Source organism: Cydia amplana, chromosome 18 (assembly GCF_948474715.1).
Source record: "Cydia amplana chromosome 18, ilCydAmpl1.1, whole genome shotgun sequence".
Classification (NCBI taxonomy): domain Eukaryota; kingdom Metazoa; phylum Arthropoda; class Insecta; order Lepidoptera; family Tortricidae; genus Cydia; species Cydia amplana.
This window is the reverse complement of record NC_086086.1, coordinates 3206874-3234676: the sequence shown is the minus strand read 5'-3', so window position 1 is coordinate 3234676 and position 27803 is coordinate 3206874. Positions and strand designations below refer to the sequence as shown.

Here is a 27803-nt window from a genome sequence, read left to right as displayed (position 1 = left end):
TTTGTGCATTTGTTTCTGATTTCTTACCCGATTTAAGATGTAAGTAAAATTGTCTACATAAAATTTAAAAGTGGAGTTCGTCAAAATTTTTGTTAACGGAAAAAAGTTTTACGTTAATGGGAATCTCTGTTTAAAGTTTGGTTTCGAAACTATTTTTAATCACGTACGTAGTTAAAGATAATAATATAATTTTTAAAATGCATAAAAGGTCTTTTGAAACGTTCTGTTACTTAATAACTAATTTCTGAAATTATTCAGAGTTCATATATCCAATTAAATATAAGTGGCAGATAAGTAAGTAAATTAAATAAGTTCGCGTTACAGTTACCTATTTAAATTTAATGATGAATTTATTAAGTACGTGAAAGTAAGTACCTACCTACCTATACCAACCTTCATTATGTTTGAATTAATTATGAAAAAAAATCATTAAAATATTTTCTTATTATTCTATAAGAAACGGTTACTGAAAAAAATGGGCGTGTTCATAACTCTTTAGTCGTGCAACGTTTAGCACAGGATACGAAAAACTTGTTTTTATTCCACTAGCTTCTGCCCATGCCTTCGCGAGTTCTTTCCCGGGCCTATAACTATCTCCGTACCAAATTTCATCTAAATTGATTCAGTGGATTACAGATAGAGTTATTTTCGCATTTATAATATCAGTAGGGATTATTCTATATATAAACTAGTTAATACCGAGTACCTAAATACTATCAGGTATCTGTATATTCTGTATTTAATCACTTTTTTTTTGAGTTACAACCACAAACCAACATGTACCTGCATGAGAATGAAACATTTTACCGAACACATTAGCGCTATATTAAACTGAATCACGAATTTACATTGCGGAAACGAAATAATTTACATTACTGCATATTTTACATAATTAATTGCACGAGTAATTAGTGATAGTGATTAGAGGTTACTTACTGAAATTATCATATATTACCATACGGTCGAACGTGAAATAGTGAGTAGGTACGAATTCACTACACTAGTTCGGGGATCCTAATGATCTATGGACCCCAAAGGGGTCCGTGATTTGTGTTTCTGTTCAAGCGTCTCAGTGATGAATTGATCGAGTGATTTGCGTAGAATTCTCCAGAACGCTCCTTATATTAAAGCCGAAAAGTAAAATTTAGAACATTTAGTTACACGAAAGCGAATAAAATTCATATTTTGAATTGATAATCAGAATATTATTTGTTTAACACATACAATAGAAAAGTAAAGATAAAGATAATAAAAAGATAGTTTATTCAAGTAGGCATGATTACAATGCGCTTATGAACGTCAAATAAAGCTAGGTAGACCGGCTCCAACCCTACGCCTCTGCCCCGAGAAGATTTAAATCCCCCCTCAATTGGAGGAGGGTATCCCAATATGGGACCGGCAACAAACTCGGCGGGACACATCTTTTCAAAAAAAAATTACATCTTATAATTAACATGCATTAAAAAAATACAATTTAAATTACTATAGAATTCATGCAATTATACACATAAGGTGTAATAGAAATTTGATTTTAAAAGATATACATGGAATCATACAATATATACGTAACTCTTTCAGAAAACATATCAAATTCTTACAAAAGGAAAATAAAACAAAGTTATTAAAAGAAATGGGAAAACACATTATATAAATCCGATTGATTGTTATGAATTACTAACATAAAATATTTGATGTGCTTTCTTACCTGAGCTGTGTACGTTAGCAAACAGTACGTACGTTCAGTACAGTACGTTAACAAAAATACGAAGTTAGGTAACGATTTCACACCACATTCAGAATAGTGCGGGTACAGTCAGCAGCAATATTTGCTAAGCGGGCGAGGTGTTCAAAATGATCTTGACGTGACTTTAGTGTTAAGAGAAAAAGAGCGCGTCTAGGTAATTTTGAACACCTCGCCCGCTTAGCAACTATTGCTGCTGACTGTACATGTTCAATATATTGCTTATTAAAATAACTATTAAGTTTGGACATTATCTTTATAGAAAATATAACTACTTATTTTACATTTACTACAAATTACTTCACATAAAAAATAAAAATAAAACACGAATACAAAATTAAAACAAAGCACTCAGTCAAACCCGCCTCGCGTCATCCCAGGAGCAAAGGTACCCAAAACGCTCGCCGCATTACTGCGTTGAACCGCGATGGATAACCTCTGCACCAAGAACGACCCGGAGCGGGGATCCAGACCTCTATCTCTAAATATAAATTTGGCAGTAACTATGAATAAACACTAAATTAAGATAAGTATTCATTATTATACAGGATGAAATTTTAACCATCAGCCATACTTGCGTTGTGAATTTTTAGGTCACACTGGACAACTTTTATTATGGGACCAATGCCAAAATCGCGAAAAAAAATTTGGCTGTCGCATGGAAATCAGCGGCATAACATCAGCCGGAATGTATGAAACAGCCAAATTTTTTTTTCCGATTTTTCAGTATGATCTATATACTCACTACGCAGAGTATGGCTGGTGCTTAAAATTTCAACATGTATGTTTTTTTTTAATAAGTAGTTGATAAATAATTTTAGTGTACTACCTATAATTATAGGATCTTTATATTTATATAAACAATACAGGCTATCAATAATGCGTGCGTTCCCGATATGCTAATGCATACAGTTTTACTCTTAGAAAATGTTTATTTATTGTATTTAGTCTAAGATTTCTTTACAATCTAGAGGATTTTATCACAGATTTCAAATTATGAAATAAAAAGCAACATTTTAAAGGAACACATTTTTTGCTTCCTAACTAAAATTAATAAATTTAATAATATGTAAAACCGGATCCGTTTTTCAAGCTGTACCTATGCTACGTTGGGCGTTTTTTTTTACTAAGCTAGAAATTTTGAAAGTCTAATGCAGCGAGAAAAACTGAGTTTGCATAGGATTATTTTACTTTAAGTGTAAGGTTCCACGTTGAAATTTTTCAAAAAATGTAAACTAGGTGCTTGTACTTCGCTCAAAGAAAAAGTTAATATTTCTGAGCATGTTTAAATAAACATAATTAATTTTTCTTTCCAAAAAATATTTTGTTCTTTTCCTTTCTCTATGCCTCTTCTCAGTTTATTTCAACTCTCTGAACATGTTTGCGCCATTGGATCTGTCTAGGTTTCATCACCAAATAGCTTTTAGGCGTTTTCGGGGTAGTTATCCTATACGGCGATTTTTAGGGTGATTTCAGCGCGACATTTATTTCATATAAAATTTATCTTGCTCACCTGGTTTTTAGCCATTGCGACAGCAATATAGCGCCTTAATACTGCAGCAATAATGCCGGTGAAGTCTAAATCCGAATGATACCTTAAAATGATCGATTGGCACAGACAGCCACATAAATTGCTAATGACAATCGGCCATACTTCTAAGAACTCAACTGACAATCGACCTAGCTATTTCCGTCCGATATATTCGATTTCGCATTTAGATATGTATACGACTATACGTGAATTCAATTAAACATTACGTAACTATAATAATAAAACAAGTCTTGTTTTTTGTGACTCTAGACATTGGTGTGGTATGGTGGATATTATAAAGTACATCTCGCGCCATGTTTCTAAATTTTTGCCTTTAGGTGTAGACATCACCACTTTTCACAAAAGTCACTTTACCTCGGCTGCCATTAAACCACGAATTTCTTCCTGCTTCTACTATGAATTTCATAAACCTTCTGAGTATTTACGATCTGTCGCGTCACGGTCTAGTTAATCCCTACTGTACAACTCCGACAAGACAGACCTTAGTAGATTTCATGAATAATTCGGCATTCAAACTTCTATAAGGTAATTTATTATAACATTTTCATATTATTACTGTCAAATTTGGTCTATCGTGGTTATCCATTTTCGTAAAACTTTACGTTTATTTTGCATTATCGTATTATTCCTGTTAATTTTATAAATTTTATCATCTTGTCGCAAATTAGGTACTGTGAAAATATTTAGCAATATAGTTTCTTAGCGGCAATATGCAGTATGAGAGACGCTAAATAGATATAATTACTTTTACTTTATAACTCTGTTCTCGTGTAAGTGACTTGTATGTCTTTTATGAGAATAAATATCTTTAAACCTAAATAACCCATTTAAACGACATCATTGGGTGTCTCTGCATGCTCCTAAGTACCAGAATTGTAAGTAGGTAAGTTATTATTAGGATAGGATAAGGATAAACTAACATAGATATAAGTAGATTTTATTTTACTGTACATAATTAACAAATATGGACTGTAATTTTGGTCTGAAATTAATATATACTAATTGATTGAAAATACAGCATACAATTATAATACATTAACATTTTTAAAATAATGATATAATTCTAAATTAAAGTCTGTTATTGCTACTTAAATCTATAAGAACAAATTATAATTCTCCCCATGGGGGAGGAGGAGGAAACAAGACAGAACAATATAATATTTAAAACTTTCGCGTTTTGAACACATATTAACTCACATTTATAGACGGGTCTAACGCGAAATTTATTCACATTCCTTTATTTACCGACGTTTCGACACAGGTTTCACTGGTCATGGTCGCGGCTAACTGATGTCCCAGCAAAATGTCAAAACAGAGATTTGTGCAACTACCCGACGAAAAGTGTATGAAAAAGTTTGGGGTAGACATCACATTAGACCCGTCTATAAATGTGAGTTAAGACAGAACAAATCCTACGTGGGTGAAGCTGCGGGAATGGCTAGTTAAATACAAAGTTTATCGTTGATAATGACCTAGCTAATCCGTGGGCAAAGAAATTAAGTGGGATTATAATTTTCTGATGTTACATTAATAATTGCTTCTTTTCCGACCTTTCCCTGGTGCATATTTTTAGGTTTCTATTTATCACAATCAGGATTACCTTACCTGTAACCTTATCATTGTTTCTTAAAGGTTATTAGCTTGAAAAAAACATGTTCTCTTTATTTTTTTCTTAAACGGGACCAATTGGGGATAATTAAACATTAAACCTATCTTTGACATTTCAAATATCACTTATAATTCAGGGACATTAGCTAAAATTACGGCATAATTAATGGAAGACTTTTTAAATTAGGATAACATATGTACGTTATAGAGAGAAGTTATTTTTCATTAACTCTCCCCTTCCCTAAAATAATGCCTTAAATACCTACGTTATAACAAATAATAAATTGCACATCTACCTGTCTACGTATCTGTTTGAAAGTAAGCTCAAAAATAAATTGGGCTTTTGCGATTGTCAGCATTCATTTCGCATATTTTTAATAATATTAAATTTCCATTCGTTATTTTTCCATATAAATTACACGGAGAGTTTACAAAAACGCCGCATTCATTTCACTCATAATTTTGATTGATGGATTGTGATATAAGATTTATTTTAACTCTTGTTATTTGTGTTATTTATTGGAAAAATTATTAATAATTATAGTTGGAATTTTCTAAGGAATTTCTTGAGCTCAAACCCCTAATCTGTTAAACAATAGTAGATTGTACAACAAGGGCTTAAAGTGACCCATCTTTACCCGAGGCAATTTTTTAATCAATTTTTCAAATAGTAGACGAGGGTAAAAATGGACATTTATGCCCTTGTTGTACACTCTGCTTTTCACTTCGATTGCGAGGAAAATAAAACACATTTTTCACGGCAATTTACACCACGAAATTGTCGTAAAGCGAAAGAACATAACCAATTCCTGCCAACTGACTTTTTAATTATTTTTTTAATTTTCAACATGTGATCAGAGTTTCAGACGCTCGGTTTTCTGCCAAGTCAAACATTTCGGAACATTTTTGAACGATAATCGACTCCTATTTTATGTGATTTACTAAATTTAATGACAGAAAATACGGATTTCTAATGAATTGTAGCAAAAATAAAATAATATAACAAGTTTTGTCATCTACACAATTTTATTGCTTAGTAAAATTGTGCAATATGTTTTAACTGTTTGGCTGTTGAGACCAATTACCTTAGTCTTAGAAGAAAATTTTACTTTTATGCTCTAGAGCATAAAATGCGATTTTATGTCGTCTACGCACGACATAAAGGTGCACTTTTTGAGCATGAGCAGTGACAAAGATATTGTACCCTTTATGCAGTGGTTAATAATGCTACTGCTAATAACCCCGTCATAAGTGAACGGGAAAAAGTCGCAACGCACCCTCGCACATGTCTGGTCGAAACGCAGCCTTAACGCCTTATTCAAAAAATTTGGACAACAAAATTTTGTCAGTCTCATACAAACCTTAATTTCAAAATTACGGATAGGGACAAACAAATACGAGTATCAATGGCTTGTTAGATTCGACTGACTGACTGTTTATGAATACCGCCATTATTATTTTATATTTTTTAGATTAGGGAGAATACTGGAAGTAAATAGGTACTAATTAGGTACTTTTTCACTTACTTTAATGTTTTATTAACAAAGTCATACTTATGTAATCATTTTCAATTTTACTTTGTTAGCTAAAGAGTAATTAAGGTGTGTGTGTTCTTGGAACTGTTCTTGGAACCCGATTCTGATTTAATAATTTGTTAAGGCTTTCATCTTGTTTTGATACGACCTCCAGGCGTATCAAAGGCATCTTACGCGCAATAATAAGTGCGAGCGAGATAAAAAATAATTATACAGAAATAAATATAATAAGACAACATTACACAAATCACAAATAGACCCAGTCCCGTAGTAGGTAAGCTTGTGTTGCGTTGTGGGTACTACACGACGACATACGTACACGTATAGAAAACTTCCAAAAATCAGGCACAAATATTTATGAAAAACATACAAATAAATGCCCATACCAGGATTCGAGTCCGAGACCTCCTGCTTCCTTTGAGGCCCTTATATGCCTATTGCCTATATGACTCAAGGACGTATCAACACAATCAGAAGAAAACCTTACCAGATTGTTAAACCAAAATAGGCAGAATAGAATAATTTCTGGGACCAGTTTTATTGGATGTTACGTGAAGCTATTGAAATAATACTGAAGCTTGCGTAAAATGTACACTCAGTACAACATTTTCTCATTAATTATAAGGAGGCAAATAATTCTTTGACAGGTTCTAGCGATCTTCGGGCTCAGCACGGAAGCATTTTTATCGACTATCACTATGCCCGTCACTTTCGCACTTACATACTTGTTAGAACGTGACAGGCATGGTGATAAACGATAAAAATGCTACCGTGCTACTAGGGCTGGAAGGCGTACCGTGAGCGCTTCTATTGAATTTACATGTTTAAGCTGTGTTTCAATCCTTCGCTTTGAATATTTGTTATATTTAAAACATTCTGTCGTTTGTTTAAATACAATTTAATTTTTATTATATTATCTAAAGGTAAAAAGCATTTTAAAAATTATGACAAAAATTATGGTGCATATTTTCGCCAAGTAGTATACAAAAACATACGCTCGATTCGTAGGAGTATTCTAACTTTAAATGTAAGTTATTCATATATTATTACGTGTCCTTTACTTGCAACGCAGGTTTCAGAGACGAATGTTTGAATTTCCCCTTAGAAGATTTATTGAAAATTTACAAATTATTCATAATTTTGAACGCTTCACACAATCGTCATTTTCATTTCAAGTCGCACAGATATCAATACCAAATCGGAATGAGCTAAATAAAATAAAAAACCTCTTGATCTAAGTATAGGTTCTATGAACCTGTCAAAATCTATATATTAGTACGTAGAAAATGCCACATCAGAACTTGTCAGTTTTTCAGCAATACAGCTTTTATTTTTAGTATTTTATTTTTAAATTTTATTCAAAATATTTTTGCTCTTATTAATTCAATTTTTTACATATTGTGTTGTAATTTTTGAAAATCATATCATATTAGGTACTACATTATGGGAAACATACAAAATCTATAATCGTACACAACCAAACCACCAGACTTTGTGTAACCAAGGAACCTAAATCTTTAAATTAGTTATTTATTAAAATAGGAGATAAATACCACATTTTACTGGATAGAAAACAATAATATCGTAATCACGACAAGACGACCTGCCTATTTGGTTAAACTCCCTAGCCACGTTTTTAATTGCCTTTGCCTTACCTGCGCAGTTATTAGTCAATGAATGCTAGCGAGAACGCTGAATAGGACCCAACCTTTTCATTCACTTTTATTAAAGCTTTCATTACATGTTCTGAAAATGATTGGGTTCACGTTTTGGAGCGAATCCTATAGATCCTATTCACTGATTTACTACACCATCACTGAGTTTTACTGCGTGGTAATTAAATGTATTTTTCTGTTGCCCTTTTCAATTCATGTCAGTCAATGAAGTTAATTTGTGACCGGGTTTGATTACAGCATCCATACTCTATTAAGGTGACTGTCCATTTCCAACCGCAACTGCACTATTGTTCATTTTACTATGAAAATTGTCAGTAACAGCGACGCGTTCAGTACCAGTAGTGCAGCTGCGGTCAGAAATGGAATGTTACCCTTAACCTAAAGCGATCAAATGGATGAATGTTTAGAAATTAAATCGAAGGATTAATAAGTGTCATAATCTCTTGCTGCTAGCGTTAATGAGGACTTTTAAGTAACATTTAAAATTCTTTCAATAAATTATTTTTCATTTGAGAATACAATTGCTGACCAATTTACGAGTAATAATTAATAAAATGTAAGCAAAGATGTTACAACCCAATTAAACATTTAAAAATAATGTCAATTCGAATATTTTTCGTATGTAGGTATTTTTTAATAATTTAACCCGACGTGTTTCTCTAGACAATTAAGCAAACAGTCGACATTTTAATTAAAAGTAACAACTTCGCTTTGAATAACACCTGTCTCATGCGTGTTCACACTCTTAAAAATAAAAAAAGTTTGTGTTAAATGTAAACCATGTTTATTCCAACTATTTAAAATTTTGTAACTTTCTACAAACTGAATCGAACATTTTTAACAAGTAGGTACAAAAGTTTTGTATGTTCCAAAATAGAGTTTCAGTTTCAGTTTCATTTATTTTGTTAAACATAGGTAACATACAGTACCTATAAGATGTTTATAAGTGCCTCAAAATTAGCTAAATGACCAAGATAATATGTATTATCAATATGAGAGTTTGCAGTACCTTTGCAAAGCTAATATAAACAAGAACACTTTTTACTTGGTGAATATTATATTCTCCCAAAATATTAGGGTAGGTACACTTAGCGTTACTTTTTCTAAGGCCCCTCTTTAGTTGTAACAAAGCCTTGAAAGAGATTTCTCAGAATATTCAGTAGCCTCGTTTATTGTGTTTCCCCTTATTAGGGTTCCGTAGCCAAATGGCAAAAAACGGAACCCTTATAGATTCGTCATGTCTGTCTGTCTGTCTGTCTGTCTGTCCGTCTGTCTGTCCGTCCGTATGTCACAGCCACTTTTCTCCGAAACTATAAGAACTATACTGTTGAAACTTGGTAAGTAGATGTATTCTGTGAACCGCATTAAGATTTTCACACAAAAATAGAAAAAAAACAATAAATTTTTGGGGTTCCCCATACTTTGAACTGAAACTCAAAAATTTTTTTTTCATCAAACCCATACGTGTGGGATGTCTATGGATAGGTCTTCAAAAATGATATTGAGGTTTCTAATATCATTTTTTTCTAAACTGAATAGTTTGCGCGAGAGCCACTTCCAAAGTGGTAAAATGTGTGTCCCCCCCTGTAACTTCTAAAATAAGAGAATGATAAAACTAAAAAAAATATATGATGTACATTACCATGTAAACTTCCACCAAAAATTGGTTTGAACGAGATCTAGTAAGTAGTTTTTTTTTTATACGTCATAAATCGCCTAAATACGGAACCCTTCATGGGCGAGTCCGACTCGCACTTGGCCGCTTTTTTGATCAAACATTCACGATATACGAGTAGCAGTATTTAATCTACAATTTTTATCAAAGGGTTTAGTGATTGAGAGTTATTTCACTAGACTTATGTCGACCGGGATATGAACCGTGATTAGGTAGCTCGAAAACAATACAAAAGGTAATCACGATTCATATCCCCTAACGAAACTAACCGTGAATCATTCAAAAACTGTTATTGGGGGTAACTTTATGCTTATTCCTTTTCCTCAAAATACACTACAAAGAGTATCTCTCCGGTGGCCCTGAAAAGAAATCAAACATTTGCCCTTTTTCTTTATTCATAGAAACTAGTCCTTTATAGGTTTGTTCTATTCAATTCAATTTCATAAATTTCAGCAGTCGGTAATATGCCAATGAAACAATTTCTCATATTGTGGTAGCAGGGGTTTATAAACTGCAGTAACCGCCATCTGTTCAGCCATAAGCTTATTACTAACTTCTTATTTTCGTGTCGAGATTTCTTTTTTCATACGACAGATGCCCAGTAATTTCCTAACTAATTGGAATGAAAACAAATATGTACAAACTAATCTTAAGGAAAATTTGGTACTTAAGTAATATTAAGAGCACAGGATTCTTAAAGCTTAAGTTATAAAACCCTACTCCATAAAAACGTGTTTTCTATCGTAGTAACATGAATAGTGCTACAAAATGTTATGTATAACATTTCTTGACGTTCAAAAAACTCCTGAAACGGCCTCACAAAATCACTGAGTCGGCGTCATAAGATGGATTACCTCATCCATCGATACGGTAAATGCTACTCACGTCTCGCGGAATAGTATCTATAGATAGGCGGATTCTGATTAAATGATTTGTTAGGGGTTTCGACTTGTTTTGATACGATCTTGAGTCTTGTCATCAGAATACCTACTCTAAAATCAGTCACGTATCACGCTGATTGGTGCTCGCGAGATGCAATGTGTTTAGATATCTCTCTCGAAAATATTGGGGAGCATGATAATTATGCCTAAAGGGGCCCACTGATTACCAGTCCGCCGGACGATATCATCCTGGCAGTTGTTCGGAACTGTTAACTTTTTATTCTAACTGACAGGCCGATATCGTCCGGCGCACTGTTAATCAGTGGGCCCCTTAAAGACGCATGCAAGGGGAGGCAAACGTAGTCCCCATTTTCCTGTCTGGATTTTGATATTCTGAAAAATATTTTTATGAAATTAGATTTTTAAAACCATTAGCTAGGCCCCTTCGTTTGATTTTTTCGATCCTTAGATTATTATATGAGTTAGGTATACTCTTATAATAATTAAAAATCTAATAAAATCAAACGAACATTCAATTGTTCATTTTTTTTCTATAATGTCAAAGCCTGAGGAGGAAAATAAGGTCTACGTTTGTTGGATGAAGCGGTCGTCTACTATAGTCATAAAACCTTAACAAATTATAAAATCAGAATCGGCCTCTTAGTCATAAACTGATTACTTTAGTCGCTGGTATTGCAATATCCCACGATGATATCGGGTTACAGTCAATATCCTTAATTAATTTGCTAAGGACACTGCGGTAATATGGTATCTTCGATGTACAGTCAGCAGCAATAGTTGCTAAGCTGGCGAGGTGTTCAAAATGATCATGACGCGACTTTATTATTAAGCGAATAAGGGCGCGTCAAGGAAATTTTGAACACCTCGCCCGCTTAGCAACTTCTGCTGCTGACTGTACATACAAGTTAAATTCGAGACCACGCGCGCCCACTAAAATATTAACATTCTTTGTATTAACTGCAGCTGCATTAGGGTAACATTCCATTTCTGACCGCAGCTGCACTACGGGTACTGAACGCGTCGCTGTTACTGTCAATTTCCATAGTAAAATGAACAGTAGTGCAGCTGCGGTTGGAAATGGACTGTCACCATTACTGTAGCGGCATCGTTGTTGCCGCCACTGTATCTGTCAATTTCCTTGATAAAATTAGTGACGTTCGCCGACGCACTACTGCCGCGAATATGACGTTCATACCGTCATTAATTTTATCAAGGAAATTGACAAATACATACAGCATCTGCTGTTGACATCCGATCGTCACCTTTAAGGTTTATATTTTGAATAAATGATAGCGTCCACGCAAAAACCAGGTTCCTATTATTTTTCTTTGTTTCAATATAAATCGAATAACTTACAAAGATTTTACTGAAAATTGCCAATATTACAAAAGAACTTGATTGACAAAAAAATCATACGGCCAAAAGTAATACCTATTAGCAGAGCCCGCTTGTTGCTGTTTCATTTCCCAAAAAAGCAATTTGTACTTAAAAATTGGCAGTGGATTGCATGGACTAAAATTGGTATTTCCAATTGGTTTTTAAAATAAATACAAGTAAGGTACTGAGTTCTTTTATCGAAAAATCAATTTTTGTAAAATTAAGATTTAAGGTACAGACTTGCATCGTACGATCTACTACAAAATGATTTAAAAAAATATTAATATTGACATGGAATATTCTAATTAATTAATTATTCAATGCGTCCCACCAAATTAAGCGAATCTAATTTAGGCTTCTCTATATAATTCAAGTTCACGCATGAACCAATTTCAAACTTTTCAAATATTAAGTATACGTCTTAGGGTAGCAATCTAAGTTGTTTTAACTCTATTAATGTCCTCATTAATATTGAAGCGATTCGTGGAATGAGTTTTGAGATAGTATACATTTTAGATGAATTCCTGTTATATTATAATTATCTTTATTATAATTAAATTAAATTATAATTATCTTCGGTATATTTTTGTATTCAATGAAAAATTTAATACAATAATATAAATACAATATTTTTATTTTATTCTATAGTTTGTTGAAATGCATCGTGTTTTAAATTAAAATAAAATAAGAGATCGTTTTAACAAACTATTTTATAAAATTTTAATCACAAATTATTCTGGCTGTTTCTGACTTAATGTAACTGATAAAGTAGGTACGTAGGTAATGCTAAAGAAAATGATGCTATACTTGGGTAATATTTATCTATATCACTGAGACAATCTTGTATTATTTTCACCGTTTAAAAAAATAGGCTTAGCTTAGCTCAACAGCGCCGCTACAGTATCTCGCGCTTGAGATAGACTACCTCTAGCAGTCTTACGACCGCATTCGAATAATGCTTTTAAGATGTTACAACGATACGATTCCGATCTCTGTCAGTATCAAAAGTGACGCTTTTGGTTGAAGAAATTGTTCTAATTACCTAAATAGAGAGGGACTAGTCTATCTCGCGGGCGAGATACTCAGAACATTTCAAACGTGCACTGACACCAAACCGATATAATGATAAACTTTAAATATAAAAACTAATTAAAATATTTTCTGAAAATAATTTAATTTGTTCTAATACATTGTTCAACAAAGGATCTCATTCTATATGTACTCGTAACTCGTTTCTCTAGTGAACTAACGCTATAATATTTATTACAGGTAACCGAGTAGCGTATGCGCGCGGTGATGTTTCGTCTAATATGCAGTGGGGCAGTGTCTACATCGTGTGTTTAGCACTGTGTTGCCTGCAAACAACGTCTGGTAATTAACCTTTTATAATTTAACGCTAACGCACGAGTTTGAACCGAATTGTTCCAGCTTTAAGGCTTCTTTTAGGCTGGCTTCAGATGACTCGCTCATTATGCTTTTTGAGGTTAGCTTACACTTCCGATGCATTTGTTCTTTGTCACAGCCTGCTTTGTGGCTCAGCTAGCATAAAAAGTACCTATTTTGTTTATATTTTCACTAGTTTACCCACCGTTCACATGAACGGTACCTACACATGTAGGTACACCTATTTTACCTTTTGCGTTTTTTTTATGAACTTTTAAATATTTTTGTAAATGTTATTGTCTTAGAGGATATAACCAAACGGAGACGCCTTGTCTGTAAAAAACAGTCTGCCGATTTTTGCGGCGGGCACGTCAAATGTATAGGTAACGTAAAAATAGCCATGTCAGATAAATGACCATTGGCCGCCTATTTTTGACAGAGGGGCACGCTTGTTAATGATGACTCCGTTTGATTATATCCTCTAAGGTTATTGTATACGTAGGTAGTTGTTAACCGACTTCCAAATCTAAAAGGAGGAGGTTATCAATTCGGTTGTATGTTTTTTTTTTTTTTTTTTTTTATGTTTGTTACTCCATATCTCCGTCATTACTAGACCGATTTTGAAATTTTTTTTTTTGATTGTATGTATATGCATACAGATTGGTCCCGTTTTTGTCAAAACCCAGTTCTGATGATGGGATCCATGAGTAATCGAGGGAACTCCTCAAATCTTAAAGGCATACATATAGTGATTTTTGTGTTTTTATCAACAAATCAAGCATATTCATTTAAAAAAGTGACATTTGATGAAGTGGAACTGCTGATGATGATCAGAACGGAACTCTTCAACGACGCATAGTACACGTTTGACGATTTGTCCTCTTCGTTATGTTTGTTAAGCAAGTTAAGTTTTTAAGCCACATTTTTGTCAAGCTTGAGTTCTGATGATGGGATCCATGAGGAATCGAGGGAACTCCTCAAATCTTAAAGGCATGCATATAGAGATTTTTGTATTTTCATCAAAAAATTAAGCATTTTCATTAAAAACTGTCGATTTGATGCAGTGGAACTGCTGATGATGATCATAACGGAACTCTTCAACGACGCATAGCTCGCATTTGGCGATTTGTCCTTTTCGTTATGTTTGTTAAGCAAGTTAGGTTTTTAGGCACATTTATGTCAATCTCAAGTCCTGAACATGGGATCCATGAGGAATCGAGGGAACTCCTCAAATCTTAAAGGCATACGTATAGAATTTTATATATTTTCATCAGAAAATCAAGCATTTACATTACAAACTGTGGCATTTGATGAAGCGGAACTGCTGATGATGATCAGAACAGAACTCTTCAACAACGCATAGTACACGTTTTGTGATTCTGAATTTCGATTTTGACTTGGACTGGGCCCCGGACTCCGGACTCGGACCCGTACTCGGACTCGGACCCGTACTCGGACTCGGACCCGGATCCGGACACGGACCCGGACCTTGATCCGGAAAACCACTATGATACCTAAACTAAACAAACCACTATGATTACCATAAAATGTATACATATTACCAAATAAAGTATAAGCGCCGTTAAGTGGGTCCAGGCTAGTAGTTAGAGAAGTCGGTTTTTTTCTATTAAAGATTATTAATATTCTAGACTTCTATAGTGGCATTCAGATTATAAAAAAACTAGATGTTTTTAGTATCAATATTATATTTCTTTACAGTATTAATATTATAACACTTACACTGCGTGTGCTATAAAAATCGTTGCATAATTGTGTTGGTCTAACTCTACGTAGGTAATAGGTATTTATCATGTTTTATGATTTTACTTAACGGCATGTATATATTTTTTTCTATTTTCGCTAGCTGCCATCGATTGCGCATGCTCATTGAACTTTAATGTTGTGTATCCATCTAAAGGCCAACTGCCGTATTCGAACTTCAAGGTATTCACAAGAGACGACACGTACTAGATCCATTCAAGATACGTTATAGTTTAGATTTCAACTAGTTCTCTTTTGCAGCTCAATTCGGGCAACCAGTGTCACTTTTACGTTAGATAGAGTTAGATATCTATTAGATGTGAATTGGATCTCTAAGTCATATCTTGTAGAAATCGTTCAAGAGTATCTCCAGAATCGCGGAAATGTCAAATTTGACAGGTTAGATCCTAAAAATATCGTTATCGTATCTTGGTGATGTCAAAAAGGTATCTTATAGATATCTATTTCAAAATCCGAATCGGGCCCCAACTTCCTCAGCCTGCCATTTTTTGTGAGCGATGACTTGCGTAATGTATCGATAGCAATATAAGCATGTTGGCAGTCTAGCGGTAACGCGTAACTTTCAAACCGAAGGTTGGGAACCCCAGATCGTACCAATGAGTTTACGTTTTGATATTTACCAACCTCTTTTCGTTGAAGGAAAAGGTCGTGATGAATCGGACTAATTCTAGTAAGGCGTAGTTTTCTCTCTGGGCTGTAAGATTAAATACTTAAAAAAGCGGCCAAGTGCGAGTCGGACTCGCCCATGAAGGGTTCCGTATTTAGGCGATTTATGACGTATAAAAAAAAACTACTTACTAAATCTCGTTCAAACCAATTTTCGGTGGAAGTTTACATGGTAATGTACATCATATATTTTTTTTAGTTTTATCATTCTCTTATTTTAGAAGTTACAGGGGGGGGGGACACATTTTACCACTTTGGAAGTGTCTCTCGCGCAAACTATTCAGTTTAGAAAAAAATAATATTAGAAACCTCAATATCATTTTTGAAGACCTATCCATAGATACCCCACACGTATGGGTTTGATGAAAAAAAAATTTTTGAGTTTCAGTTCGAAGTATGGGGAACCCCAAAAATTTATTATTTTTTTTCTATTTTTGTGTGAAAATCTTAATGCGGTTCACAGAATACATCTACTTACCAAGTTTCAACAGTATAGTTCTTATAGTTTCGGAGAAAAGTGGCTGTGACATACGGACGGACAGACAGACGGACAGACAGACAGACAGACAGACAGACAGACAGACAGACAGACATGACGAATCTATAAGGGTTCCGTTTTTTGCCATTTGGCTACGGAACCCTAAAAATGATACTTAAGAAAGGATATCACGAGAATTTTCATAAGTTGACCCGCATCTTAATCTCTAATATCGCACATTCTAGTTTTTGGGCAACATAATAATCTATCTAATACCTTTAAACGAGCAATTCTTGTTTATTTATTTATTTGTTTATTTATATATATATATATTTCTGGGATCTCGGAAACGGCTCTAACGATTTCGATGAAATTTGCTATATGGGGGTTTTCGGGGGCGAAAAATCGATCTAGCTGGGTGTTATCTCTGGGAAAACGCGCATTTTCGAGTTTTTGTATGTTTTCCGAGCGAAGCTCGGTCACCCAGATATTATATTATAATTTTAAAGGAGAATTATAGACGTATGTTCGTGTTTTTTTTTTCTATTGAGTGTCAAAAATTCAGCATTCGAATAACTGATGTCTCTACAATAAGTGTAAGGCCTGAGTGGACGCTCGAGTTGGGCGTGCAGCGGGGCGGGGCGTGCGGCGTGCATGTTAAACAAATGCAAACGTATAGTAGCGGCCTTAGTGCACGCTGCTTATATCACTTGAGAGCCCGACGCCACGCTGCACGCCCCGCCGAACGCTCCGCTCCGAGCGTCCACTCAGGCCTTACACTAAGTGTAAGGCCTGAGTGGACGCTCGAGTTGGGCGTGCAGCGGGGCGGGGCGTGCGGCGTGCATGTTAAACAAATGCAAGCGTACAGGAGCGGCCTTAGTGCACGCCTGCAAGGCCTGAGTGGACGGGCGAGTTGGGCGAAATATCGCAGCTTAAAAGATTTAGCTATTATTGTAATGGGCTATTATTTTGGCTTAGGAAAAACTTGTTTTCGCTATAATTAAGTCGAGTAAGTAGTAAACTAGACGTAACACGTAGTAACGGGTGAATTCATTTGGAAGACTGCTTCGAATTTCTTTTCTCTTTCAACTTAATTAACTCTTTAGACGCACTAATTCAATAGAATCTATAATGAAATTGTGTTCAAAAGTTAGGGAATGAAATCCTTTATTTCGGATCTATATCGGAATCCCTCAAGTTTTTTCACCTATCTTTGCATTCCCTAATATTGTTTGTCATAATGATCAGTGTCCTAACACTAAAAACCCTAATTTTGGTTTCCCTAATTATTGATTGCTTATCCTAATGTTATTAAGCATATTTTCATTTTTACGAGGGTCGCAATCCTAACCCTAACCTAACCCACTTTTGTGGCAGCATGTTCTAAAACCTAACCATTTTTCAGAACCTTACATTATGGAAAATAATCGTTAGAGTCTGTGCGGAAAGAGAAGAGTCGTGGAATGTATGGGGCTCAATACATTCCACGACTCTTCTCTTTCCGCACAGACTCTATGACAATTGATCGTTAGGGCATGTGCCCATTAGAACAAACCAGTTAGGGCAAGTGACTTTAGGGCAAACGTTGTTAGGGATTCAGAATGACACCCTTTTATTTCAAGTAGGTATAAGTGTAGTATAATTTTTCTATATACGAATATCATGAAATGAAGTTATTTGGGACGGATATAGATAAACAATAAGTAATAATAAATTCTACAAATGTCAAAGATTATTTGAAAAGAGAAGCAAAAAAGGAGTGGATTCTTTCCCCCTTATTTATATAAACTCTACAAGCCACAGTAGGGTATTTGACTGTATTTAAAATAAATTATTTCACACCATGGAAGAAATAAATCACTAGATAATTATTAGAAATACATAGATAGCAGTCATTTTTGAACACCAGTTCTATTTAATAAATCGGAAAGAAATATAAATAGTAGGTGAGTTGACCGTGACGTCATTGTGTAATGTTTCATAATATATAGATTCCATATTGGCTAATAGTTTTGACAGTTCTAAAAAAGAAACTAATTTGACTAGTAGGAAAATACCCTATTAGTTCATTTATGGCTTGTCTCTTTCTCACAACTACCGTAGTCAAAATTACAGATTAAGGCAAGCGATTAACACCTTTTAGGCTTATAGCGTGTTTATGAATAAGGTCCTATATAGGGTTTGAAATCCGGATCCGAAATGTATGAAATTATCCGGATCTGGATCCGTATCCGCGGATCTTCCCATACATTTCGGATCCGTCGTGCAAACCCTAGTCCTATATCTTTAGTTTTCTTTTATCTGTTGTATGTATGTATTATACAGAGCCCCTACGCTTCTCCGAGGACCAAACGCATGGCCGGTTTCGTCGAAACGACGAAAAGGACGGTCTCGCGCTATCCAGAGAAATATTCAGGAACATCACGAAGCAACTCCGAGAGAACATCAAGCGTGAAGGACCGACCGATAGGAGCGATCATTTGTTACATAGTGAGTGTTCAATTTATAAGAGTACCTAGTACAGTGGGCCAAGAAAGTGGTCTGCCAGTTTTGACAAAAGTTTCTGAGAGATCTAACGATCGCTAAGGTTGACTTTTCTAACGGAGTTTAAAGTAAATCGACCTTGTTGTCTCATGACGTTCAAACGAACCTCAACCGTAGGGTGGTAGACCAGGCCACTTTCTTGGTCCACTGTACCTAGCGTGCGTATAATAGGTATATATTGAGTGTGTGTTTACGGGCATTCTATATTTGATTCTTTTTTTCTCGTACTATCAGCAATAAAAGAGGTTTGTTATATTTTAAAGAAGTAAATACAAAAATTATGTTAGTCTGTTAGGAAAGAGTCGTGAAATGTATTGGGCCACATACATTCCACGACTCTTCCTTTCCGCATAGTGTGTCAGATCATATTACATATTATCAATATTTGTGACAGCTCAGATGAAGATTTAAATATTAGCGACTAAAATAAAAAAAGAACGCACTTCTCCACTTGTTTGAAACGTGTAGGTAATCTCAATAAAATTAAGAAAAAATGTAACTTATTTTCCTTTTCATGCGAACGGTACAAACACTACAAATGAAATTCCGAGCTCTCGATAATTTATAGATTTATAAGTTACTAAATGTACTGGGAGATCAAAACTTTTAAAATGTGGTAAGATAAATAGGCACCTGTGGACCTTTGTCCTTAAGCAGTAACGTATTTTTTACATTTGAATGTTATTTTTTAATGTTGTGTCTGTGACTTATTAGAACAGAACCATGAGCAACTAATTAAACCTTAAAACACTTTCCCCCTTATTTCTGCTAAGTTAATCAGCTGATGATCATCCTTTCTCCCTCTCTATGACATAACGACAGATAGGGACAAACGATGATCATCAACTGATTAAGTTACCAGCCGTTTATGAATAACGCCATTTGTTGTTAATATTCATAACATTTTTATTTTTATTATTACTTTAATTTAACAGAGCGAGTTTATGCTATAATAATTTTGAAGTTTTATACGACTCTTCAAACCACTAATTTAAGCACAGTTTACGACAAAAGTTAAGGTTGATAAGGTTTACAGGTCGTTATGGAAGATCGTTATATTTTTTATATGCTTATTACAATTTTATGTAACAAAGAATTAATAACTTAATTTAGCGCTCGCCTCATCCATTACAATAATGTTGTAAAATAAGAGTGGTTCTCTCACATAAAATAATGAGAGATTTCTTCAACTAAAATAATTTTTGAAACGCATAAATTACAAGCAGTTATTTACGTTTGATACGAAATGAGATAAATAAAGATAAGACAACCGCATATATTAACATAAATAAAAGAACGTGAAAGAAACAGAGAATATTCCAAAATTATGAATGAAGAATGATTTTCAGCATATTATATATTCTGATATTCTTAGATCTGCAGCTTTGAACATATCACAAGAGTACTAACGTTCGATATACATAAATTATATTTCATATTTCAAAAACCGGTAATAATAATTCATAAATAGATTGCAGTCAAATTTTGGAATGAGTTGCGTGAGAATGGCGTGACTTAATTATTGGGTATCGGCCTACAGTGCGAAATCTGTCAATGTTCAACCGAACTTTTGTCAGTTGCCTGACTGACATTTTATAAGGAATATGACTTTTTTAACTCCAACTTTTCCACCATCAAAGAATCCCTCGACTATGACAGATGCTTCAGATTTCCACCTTTATTTATCATCTACGATGAATCCAGATTTTATATCAACTTATTTCTTGACCTAGTTCCGATTGTTCCGTTCACTTTCACGAGTGGCAGATACCTAATCGATAAATTGCATTGACGCTTTCTACGGTTTTGTCATCAATACTTATAACCTGATCTCAATACGACTAACACTGCCGTATTCGAACTTCAAGATATTCACAAGAGACGACACGTACTAGATCCATTCTAGATACGTTATAGTTTAGATTTCAACTAGTTCTCTTTTGCAGCGCTATTCGGGCAACTAATGTCACTTTTAAGATAAATCGTGTTAGATATCTATTAGATGTGAATTAGGTCTCTAAGTAATATCTTGTGGAAATCGTTCAAGAGTATCTCCAGAATCGCGGAAATGTCAAATTTGACAGGTTAGATCCTAAAAATATCGTTATCGTATCTTGGTGATTTCTAAAAGATATCTTATAGATATCTATTTCAAAATCCGAATCGGGCCCACAGAAATAATTAAGTACCTAAGAAGACTTTCATCTCTGGTGTGCCGCGATAATTTTTTTCCAAACAGTTTCTTCAAGCGCTAATCTTTGATGAAACCAAAAATTCACAGAGTCAAAATAATGCAAATTGTACGTCTTTGATTTAACAAAAACAATATATAAAAACACAAAAATACGACTCATCTTTTGAAAATCTTTCTGTAACCTTGTCACAAAAGCAAAAAGAAACACAATTCCAATATTTTTAAATTCAACCTAAGTCGTGATTTTAGGGCGTCTAATTGAAATGGAACAACAAGTACTTGTAGCTTTTAAATATAAAGAGGGCTTTCATAAATATTTCGCAATCGCCATTTAGACTATTTAAAGTCGGTGAATGTCTTATTTGTACAGCTCCAATTTTTTTCAATTCAAATCATTTACCTACTTTCTCGATTCACCAACATCTGTAGAGGTAACTTACTTTTTTTTTGTTAGGTTTGGTTTAGTGTCCCACTGCTGGGCAAAGGCCTCCCCTCCTTTTTAAAATTTATTTTGACATTCATTTTTGTTAGAAAGAGACAAAATACAACGGAGGTTTGTAAGAGGTCGCTTAAATGAGGGAATCATTTGTATGTAATATAGAATTTAATTTTTCTGTAGAAAATAATAATGGACACAGTAGTTAAATTAAAAGCGTGATCAATAGTGATTTGGTCTTAAGGCGTATACTCTTGTTAAAGTCAGGACAAAAATACATAATTATTTTTTTTACTTTATTCAATAGAGAGACGCTTGGTAAGCACTAAAAAACGTGGTTTTCTTTTTAGGATTTTTGTTTTTTATCTGAGTATCAAAAGTTTCACCACGGCACTAATGACAAAAAGTGTGCCTTTAGCACAAATTTCTATAATGTTATTGCTAAGCTTTTCAGGCAATGGGTGACTTAAATTATGATTTTTTATTCTTTAGATTTTTATTTAATTGAAAATAAGTCGGACTCGCTCTCGTCATAAACACTGAAATGATTATCTACAAATCATTTTTATCTGGCTTGTTCACACACACACGCACACAATCTGTAGTAACAAAAACATATATTTACTAACAAATCTTTTTTTCTAACAGGTAAATTAGAAGACTCCCGTCACTATGGACAGTATCAGGGCTACCACCATCACGAGCACCACTGGGGCCCCTACTTTGAGGGCGACGTGGGCGATCCCGAGGGCACGATGCAAGTGACGGCACACGTGGGGGCCGAGGCCCTTTTAAATTGTAGGGTTGGCATGCTGAAAGATAAAACAGTGAGTGTTTTATGTTGTCCCTGTATAGAATGAATCATGCTGAATCCGTATGAATGACAAAAGCAATATAACTAAACCAAAAAACAAGAACTACCATCAAGATGTTACACAAAAATATAACCACAAAAGGAAATAATTACCAAAACAGTCAATTCATTTTGTGCTAAAATTTTTTTTGTCTGATAGAGAAGTACAAAAGATTTTGAATTTCTGTTCCTTGCGAGCCTGGAAATGAATTTATATCTACAAAGAAAATCATGCAAGCCCTGACACCTACTACTTTAAAGCAGTCTGGCTGTATGTACGGACCACGTGATTTGACTTCGTATAGTAAACAGTAAATTGAGTGCCGACATTGTTTCCCTGGGGCCTCAAGAATTGTAAAATGTAAAATGGTTTTCTACGTGCTCTTGGCTAGAACGAATCAGTAATGTGGTAGCAACCTTGTTGGAATAAGTTTTATTTTACCTATACTTTGTGGAGCAAGTTTGATTGCGAAAGTATAAACATATCTGGAAAGATCAATATTATACAACCTATCCGTAGGCGTACTAAACAACGCGAAGCAACGTATAACAATTATTTAAGTTACAGAATTACAATTCTGGAAGTTAAACAGTTTTAGGAAGGAAGTTTTTGAAAGTTTCAGGGTTTTAAAAACAAAGTTTGTTTATTAAATTTTGCGGTAATATTTTTAATGTTACTTTGTTAAGTAAATTAAGTACAAAGTATTCTGTTCAAGATAGATATCAGTGTAAACTCTTCAATTTAAGAAAATTACGTTAATACGACATTAAGTTAATGAAAAAGGATTCTATTTCTAGTAAATCGTCATTAGAAATTGAAAGAGACATCTTTTTGTAAGGTGTCAGTATGATTTGCTTTTAACGAAAACTTGAATCTAATTATGGTTATAAGTAATGGTTAAAAATGCTTTTAAAGATCAAAAGGCTTCCCTATTTGGCGTTGCAATCGGTCCCGCTCAAACAAAATTGATAGCTTAATCAATTGCCTTAATTGATTCCTCATTTGTCCAGGTAATGTGGTTGCGGCGTGCAACCGATTCCGCACAATTGCTCACCGTTGGAAGGTCTCCGTACGCCGGTGATAATCGGATAGCTGTCAAGTTCCAGTACCCCAATAATTGGAGGCTCAGCATGAACCCCGTCAAGAGGTCTGATGCGGGCCTATATATGTGCCAAATATCAACACATCCCCCTAAAGCAATATTAGCTAATTTAACTGTACTGCGTAAGTATTTCATGTTATTACAGCGACACACTCGGCTTTGAATGAATAAATGAATGTAATTAATTTATCCAAAAAAATATTTCCATATGAGATTTAAACTAAAATATAAATAAATTAAATGAAGATTGCGTGTCTTGTGGTAATGCAATCGGCAGATGCCTGGTGCAATCTATATCCATACGGTAGGTATCTAAAGTATCTTTATTCGTTTTAAACGGTGTTTAGTAATACATATACAAACAAAAGAAAATATCGAAAAATTGGGAAAGGAATTCATACGTAATGGAAAAATTAAAATTAATTAGGATTTTTCCATACAATACAGTCTGTCGACATTTTTGATGCGACAAGATTTTAAACACAAATAGGTACCTAAACCTACACAATATAGCGAGACAAACACAAAGAACTAATAAAATTAAACTAAGCTCTCAAATTGAACTAGTGCACAAATGTTTTATTGTGCAGGCGACCGATTGATCAAATAAATGTAGGAATTCTTTTGTTGCCGTTTCAATTTCTAGGGAATTTCAACAAACGTTCGTATTTATTTATATTTGTTTGTTTTTACAGCTCCAGTTTTAACGATAAATGGAGACCAGACTCATGAACTAAAGGATAGATTTTACAAAGCAGGAAGCTCTATAAAATTGTCCTGCGTCATATCAGATGAATACGTAGCCTCACTAACCACGAAGGTGCCCCTAACTACGGCAGTCCCTACCACAACCACGCCTTTAACTACAACTACTGAATTGACTACAAAGATGAGCACAATTTTTAATAGAATAGATTTGATGATGAACAAAAGTTGGAGTGTGGAGACCACAACGATAACTTCTACAGTTAGTGTTAGTACAACTACAAAAAATATGCCGGAATTGAAGACCACGGTAGCCCCTATGATAACGTCAACTGTCCCGACGGTGGTGAATAATATTTACGGGATGGTTTGGAAGAAGCAGGGGAAAGAATTTAATGAGAACGTATCGTGGCGGAATATGAGGTTGGTAATTTACAGGAGATTTAATCTTTGGAAGTTTTCCCACTGCTGAAGAATATTACCTACCTATAATTATATTCTATCGAATCCCTACATTCAAGCAACTTTAAATAATGGTTAACTGTTATACGTGCCTTTGTCTTTTCTTAGCCTATTTGTGTGTCCCATTGCTGGGCAAAGGCCTCTCCCCTAGTTCTCTATGACTCCCGATTTAGCGCTTCTTTCGGCCAGTTATTAAGGAAGGCGTCAAAGTCGTGCTTAATCAGTAAAAAAAAACTTGATTTATTCTTAATTTATACGAAATCAAAAACGAATACAATGATTTTACAACAACGGACCTGATAACACCTAATCTGATACATGAAAACGCGTACAAATTAAAATGCATCTTCATTAGTTAAACCCCCTGACGTTGTTGAAGTGGTCTGTAATTTATAGGCAAAACTAAATTTAAACTTATACTTTGTAGTGCCACAATCAGCGTCGCATCAGCGTCGCAGAACGACAGTGGGACATACACGTGCCACTTACAGAACCATTCTCAAGTTATAATCAACGTTCATGTTTTGATTGGTAAGTTTAGAGAAACGTACCTATTATTGAATTAGTTATTTTAGTTGGATAAATAGGGTGACTGATCTGCCGTATCACGCCAAACTCCGTTAACTCGAGTTACATGAGTTACGGTTAACCAGTCTAAATCGTCTTAAAAACCATTAAATATATATCTTCTAAAAGTATATTTTGAAAATCTTCATTATTTACTGAGAAAAGTATATGACTTACTCATGTAACTTCATTTTTTTGCCGATGGCGTCAGACACAACTCAGTTAACTTGAGTTGCATGATATATGGTTCTTAAGTTACCAGTTTAGGACATTTGGCATGACTGGCCGAGCGCTTGGTATATACGACAACAATATTATTCCGCTTAATCCGTGGCACGTCTGATCACGCGTATGTCATGTAACTTGACTTACATGACTTCGTGTGACCACTATAGTATGGAAGAGTTGGTCATGCGGAACCATTTAATTCGAATAAAATGAAAACTATTCAATTATGCGAAAAAAAAATTAAAGATCCTATTCTGTGACCATATTTCCTACATGTAGATTAGAAAAAATTAAAAAATTACGATAAACCGTCAACGATAACAGCATTTGAATCTTTAAAACTTTAAACGTAATTATCTCGAAACTCAACTTTTAAAGTTACACGAGATGCGCGTGACACGGCAGTGATGTCTTAGTTATTGGCCCCTCCATGGTAGTTGGATACTCTTATAATAATGAGCTTAATTGTTTCTTTCTGCCTTACTATGGAGAGGTCAATAACTGCTATAGTCACCCTAGACGTATTTCAAATGTGTTTTTTTTTATTAGTGTTAATACATATACAGTCCACCTTAACTAAAATATTATAATCACATACGAGTATTAGTACAATTGTATGTCATACAAAAGGTAAAAATTAACCGCTTCTACAAAATATGTTACATAAGGTGACAGTCCATTTCCAACCGCAGCTGCACTACTGTCAATTTTACTATGGAAATTGACAGTAACAGCGACGCGTTCAGTACCAGTAGTATAGCTGCGGTCAGAAATGGAATGTTACCCTTAATGTCAATTAACCACTATTTTATATGCATTGGCAAATTGATGTTTGGTCAACTTTTGTCCCGATAATGCAATAAAACGAATATCGGGAATGAGGTTAAGCTATTAATACGGTAACAGATAATAAAGCGTTGCATGTTAATTTAACTGGATTACCATAATAATATCAAGGTGCATTACAAATAACTCTTGATAAAAGCTAAATATTTTTAAATTAAAAATTAAAAACTAGATACTTGGACTTCTATTTAATTGCTTTAACAATAAGTATATGACGTTAATGTAAATTAATTAAACAAACCCGTTAATACCAATTCATGTTTTAAATTAAATTAAATTTTATGTATCTACTTTAAGACTCGTTCAACATTATGGTTAATTGAAGAATACCTATTATAAGACTACGGCTTAAAATCCGATTTCATATTGTGTAAAATATATCCGGATAATGTTAATTAATACTGCTTTAAATATTTTTAGTAGGTAGGTATTTGAAGCTAGTAGTCCAGACTTTTGAGTCGTGGTTTAAAACGATAATATGACTTTTATAATTATCTGTAGGACAATAGATGTCTCATCGACACCAGATATTTTGAATATCTACTTAAACTTAGCTTTGTGCTTATTCTCATATTGATTTGCTTGTCGCATAAACTTCAAAATCAGAATTAAGATATATACAAGATCAAAAATGTATTCTGCAATTTTTCCATTGGACTATTGCCAGCGGGGTAAAACAGGGGCCAAGTTCACCCCTAAAACTCTATTTTTGTAAATATTTTTCATTTAATACAGGTCGTAAACGTGGACCCAACTTAAATAAATGGTCGCTCTCCCAGAATAAATTGGTACATGAGTGCCTATGTGTGTGGCCACGATTTCGTGGTACGTGATGGAGAATGTAGGTACCTACGTATATGCTTCATCTAAATGTTGTGGTATTTAGTGCACTTATCTAATTTGTATTTTTTTGGCAGGAGAAAACCAAGCTGCTGTTCACCACGACACGTGGAACAAGGGGACCTTATTTTGGCAAAGCCTTTCTCTAATCTATCTTTCAATGATTCTTATATTTGCTACTTGAAATAGTGGTTACTATGAGAATGTTATAAGACTTTGTTTATTAAAAATAGTACACGATTGGTGATACTAGAGAATATTGTAAAAAAAAATACTACACTGCGTTTTCGGAGTATTGTATGTAATGGTTAGTAGAACAGATAAAAGATTGCTTTGAAATTATTTTTTTTTTATTTAAAAATTGTGAACAAACTATAGCAATAAATAAAAACAGTAAAAAGTAACAGAAAGCTGGATAAGAGACACGCTGATGCAATTAAAATACCTAAAATGTACCTACCTTTGTATTAAATTATCAGGTTATTGCAGTCTATTTCAAATATATTTTTAAATATTTAGATGAACAGTTAGAAACACGGGTTGGATACTTTCCTTGCCACATCCTAGCATCACATGAGTTTACGTTTAGTTATGTTAAATCCAATTTTGTTTAATTTGAACTAGAATACATAAATACCTATTTAATTTAA

At 34.1% G+C, this 27803-nt stretch overlaps 2 protein-coding genes across 2 annotated transcripts in view; both read left to right on the top strand.

Moving 5' to 3' along the window:
• Positions 1–27803, top strand: part of LOC134656260 (gonadotropin-releasing hormone receptor) — a 430768-nt gene that overhangs the window by 104866 nt on the left and 298099 nt on the right. The window lies entirely within an intron of this gene.
• LOC134656262 (uncharacterized) lies at positions 21–27488 on the top strand. Its single transcript, XM_063511779.1, has 8 exons — positions 21–39; positions 13336–13437; positions 18701–18865; positions 22198–22376; positions 23414–23627; positions 24201–24633; positions 25100–25203; positions 27231–27488. The coding sequence occupies exons 2-8, from the start codon at positions 13377–13379 to the stop codon at positions 27335–27337; spliced, it is 1263 nt and encodes a 420-aa protein (XP_063367849.1). The 5' UTR covers positions 21–39; positions 13336–13376; the 3' UTR covers positions 27338–27488.